We start from the raw sequence: 10378 nt of genomic DNA on the forward strand, positions 1-10378 counted from the left end.
TTTGATATCAAAGGGAATTTTAATGAGATAAGGGCGAGAACTTTTTCGAGTTTGTGACGCAGCAGCCTACGGGCGCATGGTACAACGAAAAAATTAAAATAACAATCTCGCGTCGGAGTGACGATAAAACGAAAGTTGGCTCGAACAATTTAGACAATCATTAAGGAAACCTTGTAAAAGGAGCCAATTTAATTTAGTTAATAACAACCTGGAAAAAAAATTCTTATGCAAATCGAAATCAACCGACTTAGTTTTAATTTGCATATAATTTCTCGTCACAACACTGTTTCTTTAATCATTTCTTCTTGCTGTTTAGAGGAAATTCCAAATCTGAAATTAAGTCTGTTGGCAACCTCCGATATTGCGAAATGCGGGTTAATTACTGAGAGAGCGTGGTTAGCTGACTCTGATGTTTTCAGATGGCGGCTGTAAGATATAATTAGTTGTCAGTGAAGATTATTTACCCAAGTCCACAATTAAAGTTTACAATTTTGACTGATAATGATTTAAAGGAGCCAGGAACCAGGTAGAGTTTTATTTCTGAATCGATTTTGCCAAACTGCATTATTCCCCGGCATGACCCCTTCATCACGCAACATCGTCTTTTGAATAATGATACAAAATGTTGTCACAAAAAGTCACGGTTTCACTCAGCCCGCGTGGCACACGTCGAAAGGGTGCCACGCAGTACATGCACACAGCTATTTCGAGAAAGGTTGTCGGATAAAGTGCACGCGACAACCCCGAAAGGTATTGTGGGTGGTTTTGAGTTCACTGTTTTTCAAAGAAATTTGAAAGAATGGAAGGAGAGGACGTGGACATATCTGCGAGTGCTAAAGGAAAGCAACAAAAGTAGGTTCGACAGCATCCCAATACCTTTTGGGATTGTCGCATGCACATTTTTTGCGAAACCTTTCTCGAAATAGCTGTAAACAACTCAGGCAAAAACGATTCGCCCCTTGCACATCTCCCATAATGCAGTTTATTTGCCCCCAGAAATTTTGCATAACCTTTGTTATTCAATTCTCCTGGGTATTACAGCCGTCCCAAGAGAAATTGAAAACAATGCTTATGCAAAATATGGGGGAAGGGGGGGGGGGGGGGGGAAGGGGGCCAAATAAGGTGCATTATGGGAGATGTGCAAGTGGCGTATGAGTATTGAAATAAAATCCCTCGCCCCTCGCCGCTAGCGACGTTTCGAGCACTTGAGCTTTTATCTCTTTTAAAAAATCAGGTTATTTCTAAACATAAATAATGATAGTTGGCCATTCCCCTCTTCATGGCAAAAAAGCTATTAAGCCCAACCCCCTTCTCGCTCCTACTGTTTCTTTTACAAGCAAGTTTTGTGCAACACTGAAATAATAGATAAATGCAAAACATGAGAGCTATCTACATTTTATTTTAAAATTCTGACAGAACGATATACAACAAGGGAAAATTAGTGTGAGTGATGTAAGCACCAATTTTCACCACATCTCTCTAGCTGCAGTAGTTGATTTACAATAATTTTTCAGAAAAAAACTCTGGAATAAGTTCAGTTGTCAATGTTCTTATCATTCCATGTCAGATGAAAAGTGAATTTTAACAATTAATGGTTTAGGTGTTGTGGCATCGGCTACTACAATCTCTTGACCGTCAACAAGTCCAATATCTGAAAGGATTGATGACAAAGGTGAAAGGAAAATAAATACAGTGTAAATTCTTTGAGCAACCACCTCCCATTAGTATAAAACCCACCCTTCTTCTAACACATGGCCGCGCGGAGATACAAAATTCAGTCTCTTCGAGTGTTCTCAAAACGAGAAGAGAAATTTCGTAGCTCCATGTAATGTTCTATTTACTATGTAAACACCAATGAATTACCACATCATTTCACTTTAACAGTTTTTGTACTGTAAAAGGCGCGATTTATTATGAAGCCATAGCAATGGTGATCTGTTCCCATGCGAAGATACCATGTTTTCGCGCAAAGGCTTCTCGTGTTGAAAAATAATTTACCCGTTCGCTGCACTCACTGGAGAAATATGTTTCAACAGTCGAAGAGAAATTTCTTATCCTGTGCGGCCATGTGGCACATATATATCACACGCATTAGTTAAAGGACAAAATTATTGAGCGCTGATTGGCTGAGAGAGAGGAAAATATTTTTGTAATCAAGAGAGGGTCTGGAAATTGTGTGATTTCCTTAACTTAGATAACAATAGATACGGTCCCAAAGAAAATTTCGCCAAGATTTGCCAAATTAAATGAAACTGAATAAGATCGGTAAAGTTTGAAATAGTGCGAAAAGACTTTTAAGTGACTTTATCGGTTTGTTTGTATTCATCTAAAACTTTTACTACCATGGTAACATGACGTAACGACTTTTCTTCTCCATTGGTCAGTCTCGGGTTATACATATCACTAGGGTACGAACCTCTACAGATGACCACCGCTTGTGTGCAACACAGCCATTTTAGGGGATTATAACAGTTTAAAAAATGAAGAAAAAAGTAATGGTTTTGTTTGGTTTCATTGAGCAATAGTTGGTCGGCATGTTTATTATGCTCAACCACCCTACATTCTCCTTTGAGTATGCTAAACCTTCTGCAAAAAATATTAGAGTAAGGAAAAATCTGACAAACTGTGATGGAATAATCATTATTTTGGCAAACTCCTTCCAAGAACAATGGGCAGATTAGTTTCTAGTCGCATCCAATATGCATAAACTGGTACAGTACCTTTCAATCTCTTGGGTAGATTCTCTCTTGTTCTTTCCTCTATAGACTTCACAGACTAAAAAACAGTTTGGGAAAAGGTACATTTAAAAAGGAGTTGTTTCTCTTTTAATTTGCAAAAAAGGGTACCTTGACCAGGGAAGTGCGCAAGATTATGGAGCCACACTGTGTGTGCTACAGACTGGTGAACCCCGTCATCACCATGAAATGAGCAGTTGAAAATACGTAGAGTCTCTTTGTTCCACGGTTGTTGCAAGTATAAACCTACAAGTCATGTGCTCCTTTCACACACGTTTTTCCTACGGCCATTAACCTGCATTGCAGGCGCTTGGAAGTAATATGGGCGCAACAAAAAACGGTGCGCATGAGGGGGGTAGGCATATCTTTGTCTTGTGCACCATTCTTTCTTGCACTCATGTTACTTCTAAGCGCCTGATACACAGTCTATACGACCATATTCACCTGAACAAATTAAAGGGAAAAAAACTACCCACAAGTAAAGGCCCTTATATCATCAATCATTGAAGGGAGAGCAAGAGTCAGTTTCGAAAACAACTTAAGACTAAGTGGGGTGTTTTTCAGCTGTTCTTAATCTAAAGGGTTTTATTGTGCCGTATCAAAAAATGTTACCCTAAGCTGAGTTATCTGTGATACTGTACAATAAAATCCCCCACAACAAAGAAAACGGCTGCAGAGAATAGTTGCTTTATACATTCACTGTTTACAGGTAGCCATTAAAGACACCTGAAGGAGGTTAATGAGGTTATCCCTATATTAAGATATCTCCTTACAGATAACCCATTAAGCACTGGAAGGGTTAGCCACACCACCACCATCTTCGTCCCCTACTCTTTTTCAACAGTGGTGTGGGTTCTTTTACATCACACAAGAAACAGACATGTGAAAGTCCTATGGTTTTTTGTGCTTATCTGAGAAGACTAGACAGTCTAACTGTTTGCAGATATCATTACAAGGGTAGCAATTTCTTCTCAATTATTTTAACAAAGACCCTGAGTGTTGGTCCAGCCAGGGTTAGAAACTATGACCTCCAACTCAGCAGACCAGCACTCTCCCAACTTATGTAACTATTAGCTCACAAGCCTCCATCTGTTTGTTGCAAAAAAATGACCTTAATAAAACAACCTACCTGCATATAGAGGGTTTTGTTTTTGGCGTTAATCATGGTAGTGAGGCCAGGAGCTTTCAGTTGACTATTGGACAAAAAAAATAACGGTCTTCATAAAACAAATAAACCACATAAATTAAAATGCATTTGAATATGCTTACAAGACAGTTACTTACTATGATGGAGTCTCCATAAGGAAGTCAATTACTGATTTAAGGGTGACATCCTCTGGGAATGTTAGAACTTGAGGTCGCTGACTGCAAGCTGCACAGTCATCCTTAAATGCAATATTAGTGAGAGTGTATTGATCAGAGCCCATAACATTAATTTTTAAACAATCAAACCTCCTATAGGCAACCACCCAAAATGTGAAGAGTTAGTGGTTGCTTATATTATAGGAGATGGCTGGTTACAAGGTTGAACTGCAGGGGCCTCTTCTACTTTTTGTTCCGCCAAAAAAAAATGGCCGTTGCAGAGAGGTGGCTGTTATGGAGAGATGACCATTAGTGGACGTTCGACTGTACATGCAATTTCTGAGTTATGATATGTGAAGTTACATTTCGTCCTAAAAAGTTCTTCAGATACAAGTGGTTAAAAAAATTGAAAATCATAAAACCGTCACCTCAAATAGTGGTCATAGTAGATGAGAGGTGGTCGTTTTTCAGAGATTCAAACTACAGAGCTATTACTGGGAAAATTTTAGTGTTTTGAGGAAGCGGTTGCTTAAGATAGGTGGGCGCACATGCAGGTTTGACTGTACTTTATTTTTGCCTTCTGCTCACTATGAAAAATAAATATTTTTGTATATATTTATAAAAAAACAATTGCAGGTGGATTTTTACAAAGAAGCAAGTTTATTTACCACCACTTAACAATAGTAAAATCAACTAACTGTAAAAAGCAAGACACGGCTGTTAAAATCTTGACTGAATTCCGGTATAGAACATGCATGCTGCAATATTACCTACGGCTGAATTCAAACTTGTGCTACAGTGTACACATTTTTCCAATATCGAGTCAAAAAACAGAATTAACTATAATAGAAAAATCTTTTTTTAATATAATATTCTTACATACCTTTCTCTCAGCCTCAAAGGTATACGTGTACAATCCATCTGTGTCATTAAACACCATATAGTTGTTTAATGGATTGCAGCAGCTATTCAAGAATAAAGACAGTTAATATTATACTATTTTAAAGATAATCTATGCACAAAAAGACTAATCTCTGAAGACATCTGCAATGTTCTCAAGGTTCCCAATGTTCCAAAGGAAATGATGTTATTGTGCATACATTTTCAACTCAGTCCATGATAAATAAACTTTTACAATGAAAAACAATGAAACTGCATGTGTGGTACTGTGCGGAAATCTTACCGAAAGTGAGATTGCAAGACCACTACAACATGTATGAACCATGCCCTTCCCCCCCCCCCCTGGAATTCCAGAGATTTCACAGACCCTTACCTGGAGACCAGTTTGAAAACTTCCAGAGCACAAGCAGCTGGCATGACACAAATAACAAGAGAAAATTAGAGTCATTGACCAAAGAAGAGAGTCTCCTCCTTAATTTGGCTTACACCCTTCTGCACCCAAAGTAAACATTTCACAAAAATTACCAATCTCTTTTTCATACAGTCCTAAAAAAATAAACCAGGAAGATTTGGAACTTTGGGATTTGATAATGTAGGGTTTGGAAATTTGTTCCTGTTAGAACACTAAGCATTTTCGTAAACCTAACATTGACAAGACGTTTTCCATTTTTGGCTGAACACAAACTATCCACATTCTCCCAATAGCCATGTGGAGCTTAGATATCATGACCTCACCTTGATGCTTTTCCTTTTCCTATCTGCTATGGGGTGTTCATATTTGAGAAAATCTGGACCCTCTGTATGGCACTTTTTAAAACATATGTCCAGGATTGGAATTAGCCAATTAAAAATTTCAAGATTACCTGATTGAGGGGATAGTTTGAACATTCCAAATGATGGGATTGACCAACCATACTAGAAGGCTCAATGAACAAATAAAATGAACAGAAAGCATATTTACCAGCAATTACAGCATTGGTGGAGGCCACGGCAGGGATGATGTGTTTGACGACACCTTAATAAGATGACAAATTCATTAGACCACAAAGTAGTTGTGCAAATTATTAGAATTATGGCAAATTGTTACTGATTGAAATTACCTTGTGTAAGCCGGTAGGTGACTCCCTGAATGTTAAAGCTATCAGCTCTTTCTTTTGCTTTGTCATAAATCCACTGAACATGAGCTGGATCATCTCCATCAACAGGAACTCCCTCTGAAAAAATAATCATGAAAGTATCTGCTACAAAAATGGTGGGGATTTTCAAGAACCCCTTAAAGATACCAGAAATTACTTCAAGGTTGTGGCTTTAATTCATTTTAACCCCACGAGGTATAAAAAATCAGTTGAGTAACAAAATAGGCCCCAACATTTGTTAGTTAAATACCTGTTAAGACCCCTAAAAGGTACTTTCACAGCTCTAATAAGAAATAGTAATTGGCACATGTTATTGCCTTTTACTTGGGAATTTATCTTGGGTAACCTGCATCTTTATAGTCTTAATAGTTTTTGTGGTTTTTGTTCTATCAATAACGGACTAAAGTATGATAACAAAGATGCAAGTGATCAGAGAGGATTATTTCAGTTTAACTAGCTGGCTGAATAAAATCAGTGATTGTTTGCCATGGCAAAGTGTTTGAAAGTTGATGGTTTCTGCAGCACAACAAAATGAAAATGCAAATGGCATGCAAAGTTAAGGATTGATGAAAATACTGTACATACCTCCAAAAGGATGTTCTTGAGGCCATACTAACACCTTGGCGTATTCTACACAGTGTTCTGGTAATCGAGGGGTGTGTGCTATGGTGCATAATGGAAAATTAACCTGCCAAGAAAACACATGTACAGGAAACTAAGCAAGGAATCTATTTACAACTAACGAACAAGTCAACAAAATCTTGGTGATTGAGTATTTAAAGGAGAAGTTCACTCTGTATTCACATCACATACTTGTCACCAGGCTGCTAGGAGTTCTCCAAGATGGCGGCTGTCATTTCTTGAATTTCGGGCTACTTTAGACTAAAATTTCATAGGGTTGGAAAGCTCTTTGGAAGTCCAAATTTTGGAGAACAACCTACCTTTGTGTAATCTTTTTATTGGCAAAAAAAAAATCCTGCAATTTTGGAATGAACTTCTCCTTTAAGAACTATCATTGAAACACCACTCAACACATATCAGTGGTGGATCAAGATATTGATGTAAGGTTGGAGGAACCCCGCCTATCCAGTCCTAGAGATACAGCTCGGGAAGCACTCTCGAAACCATTTTCTTAGCCATGAGCTCCTCATTATGATCTTAAAACAATGAACACTCTCCAAAAACTGCCACTGCATAATTATCTATCTCATAGTTCCAATCTTAGTGGGAAATTCTGCAGAGCTGAGCTGGCAAAAATATTGCAATTTCCTGTCTTGTTGAGCAAGTGGTAAGGTCTTAATCAGCTGAAGAAATTAACCAGCAGCAAGCTCTTAGTGACATCCAGGCCAATTATGTATATAAACATATAAAATGCTTAGTACAAGATTTTCTCATACAAAATGTTTCAATGGCACTATTAATATAACATTGACCTACAGAATATTTGTTGTGCATATTTAAACAAGATGTAGTCCTACCTGTGGTGGGTAGAGGTCAAGTGTACACTCTATACAAGCTGTTAGTCCAGGAATGATGACACGAGCATTACCTTTAAAGCCTACAATCCAAACAAACTATTATTGTTAACTCTCTGCAAGCCAGACATCCTCAGGATCTGCTTTGTGCCTCAGAGAAGTGTGACCTTAGTGTGGTATAGAAGGTTCTCTTATAGTGATAGACCTTGTGACATTCTTCCGAAATGCCATTTTTAGACAAGCATTTGAGGCAATCTTGTCTCTCTTAGAAGTTGTCTGATAAAACACAGCTGACCTTAGACTTACCCTCTGTGCCTCCATCTACCACAGGGATAACACTTGTTTGGTCCAATGTCCCATCCTCATCATATTCTAATAAACTAAGCTACAACAAAACAAATCTCTCTTGATGAATTTGGCATGATAATGACACTATATTGGTTTTCTCTCTGTTACTCTCTTCCATGCACTTTCCTAGAAACTTTTAAGATCACAGAATCACAGAATAAAGGCAAGGCAAAAACGTGAAAAACTTTGCAGTAGAGTAACCCACTAAAGTACTACTGCCCATTTACAGGCTGTGCAATAACATGTACATGTACTGTCCATTATGTATACTGTCCAATAACCATTATTATTATTCATTCAAAATATTTCCCCATTTCTGATTGGGTAAAAAAAACCACACGCATAATTCAAAATAACCAGCAGCTCAACTGTCATATTGAACCGTCATATTGAACCATTGACTGAGGAAACCTGGGGACGAGGTTGAGTTGTTTTGGTTGTTTGAACAAAATGGCGGAACTGTCGGGTGAACATTGTACTCGTTTCACGGTGAAATATTGTCTAAACACATAGCAAGAACAGCGAGAAGTCAACTCGATGGACAACATCTGCTATTTGGAGTATATTTGCAGACCTGAGCAAACCTTTATCTGCTACTTCCCAAAAAAATGCACTATCGATGTGAACTTAACATCGACCGAGGTAAGCATTTTCAGCTTGTTTTTAAAGTTGGAATTATTTTGAATGAATAATAAAGCAATTATTGAATTGGGCTATCACAGGATATGTAGAATTCTGCAGATCTCGGAGGGTGTTATCCACCTCCGCCTTCCGCCTCGGTGGATAACACCCTCCTCGATCTGCAGAATTCTTCATATCCTACTCGGCTTCATTCAATAATTGCTAAATAATGTGGAAGGTTGTAAAAGTTCTGATTATAACTGTTTAATACATACCACCATTCCATTAATCCATCTTCTGGCTACAATGGAATCTAATCCACACACGATGAGATGAAATCCTGGCAAATACATCACAGTGAGCAAAGTTATGTCACTGAATTGAAATGTGAAAAAAAATACGAAAGTGTCACGTCTTAATTACAACATAATTGATTAACTTTCATGCTTTTTAAACTACATTTTGTACCAACCTCTATAAAAATCTGCATCATAATCTTGAATCTTTTTGAAATGGCTGTACAATTTCTGTCAAGGATTGAGGAACCCTTTTTTGAAGGTTACAGGTAAAGACAGTTACAGTGAACAAAACTTGCAATAATTCAAATTTTGCTTTCAAAAACATCATGCTTTCCTGATTAGGATACGGTGTAACATTGCAGCCTGCAACACGGCTATTGACAAATTCCGCAGCCACTACAGCTTTTTCTCTTCCAATATCTTTCGGTCTGCAAAGTGACAAAATATATTTTAACCTAATATAAATTATCATGTACCATTATTACGTACACTTAAGTTTTATAACAGACCCCAGTAAAACTTCCGAATCCCGCACACCAGAAGCATTTCAAACGACAAGAAATAAAAATGATATTTCTTGTACAGTTAGACTGGCACAGGAATACTAACACACATCAAAAACACAGGAACACCAACAGCGGAATAGAAGGGCATTCATAGTGCAATTTTGACATTGGATACATATATCATATAATATTATGCAACATTAAGTAGAACTGGATTTTTATTAATATACCTGAAAAGAAACTGCCTATTTAAATTTGATACATCTATGGTGTCCATATCAATAACATCTATGTTCCTAAATCCACTTAGTGCCTGGAGATTTAAAAACAGACATTAAGTCAAAAATTTTAAGTATACATGCCAACTTTACAACATTACTAACAAGGTTGTTCAAACCAGCAATAGTATTATTTGTTAGTAATAGCTTGTTTAAACTAGATTTTTCAAACATCCAAAAAATGTTTCTAAGAAAATCTCATAAGAACATGTTTGAATAATGTTATGTGTTTGAGCATCAAAATGTTTAACTATAATAGGGAAAAAATTAAGACGCAATCCATCAGGAAATTGAGTAATTTTAATTTTCAGTGGGCAAAAGCCTTGTACCAGAACAATTTAAAGAATATTTGCACTTCTTTTTTACATTTTTCAAGGGCTAAAGATGTAATTAGTCATCTGTAATAACACCCAAAGAAATTTCTGATGGGAGCCCGAGAAAATGAATGTCAAATTTCACAAAATTACATCTTACAAATGAAATTTTCAGAATTTTACCTGTTTTTTCACAATTCTTGTGAAACTGGACATGTATTCATTTTCTTGGAATCCCATGAGAAATTTTCTTTGGTGTTGTTACAGATGATTAATTACATCTTTAGCCCTTGGGGAAAAAAAGTAAAAATGAATGCGATATTCTTTAAATTTTTCTGGTACAAGGTTTTTGTCCACTGAAACTTAAAATTACTCAATTTTCTGGTGGATTCTGTCTTAATGTAACTGTATTTCTCTTGAAGCTACCATCAGTTTATAGAAAAATAAGACTATCAAATACTACT

General features: G+C 37.0%; 1 protein-coding gene across 1 annotated transcript in view; it reads right to left on the bottom strand.

Annotated features, from left to right (window-relative positions):
* Positions 1-1379: 1379 nt before the first annotated feature.
* The window catches only part of LOC140926588 (NEDD8-activating enzyme E1 catalytic subunit-like), a 12915-nt gene continuing 3916 nt past the window's right edge, over positions 1380-10378 (bottom strand). The window contains exons 4-18 of the mRNA XM_073376309.1: positions 9553-9635; positions 9164-9244; positions 8990-9033; positions 8793-8857; positions 7855-7933; positions 7552-7631; positions 6659-6761; positions 6038-6151; positions 5899-5952; positions 5311-5347; positions 4921-5002; positions 4020-4120; positions 3865-3928; positions 2721-2775; positions 1380-1651 (exon numbers count right to left, since the gene is read on the bottom strand). Of these exons, the coding sequence (XP_073232410.1) occupies positions 1554-1651; positions 2721-2775; positions 3865-3928; positions 4020-4120; positions 4921-5002; positions 5311-5347; positions 5899-5952; positions 6038-6151; positions 6659-6761; positions 7552-7631; positions 7855-7933; positions 8793-8857; positions 8990-9033; positions 9164-9244; positions 9553-9635 (1140 nt within the window). The 3' untranslated portion in view covers positions 1380-1553. The remainder of the gene's footprint in view (positions 1652-2720; positions 2776-3864; positions 3929-4019; positions 4121-4920; positions 5003-5310; positions 5348-5898; positions 5953-6037; positions 6152-6658; positions 6762-7551; positions 7632-7854; positions 7934-8792; positions 8858-8989; positions 9034-9163; positions 9245-9552; positions 9636-10378) is intronic.

This window comes from Porites lutea, chromosome 2 (genome assembly GCF_958299795.1).
Source record: "Porites lutea chromosome 2, jaPorLute2.1, whole genome shotgun sequence".
NCBI classification, from domain to species: Eukaryota; Metazoa; Cnidaria; class Anthozoa; order Scleractinia; family Poritidae; genus Porites; species Porites lutea.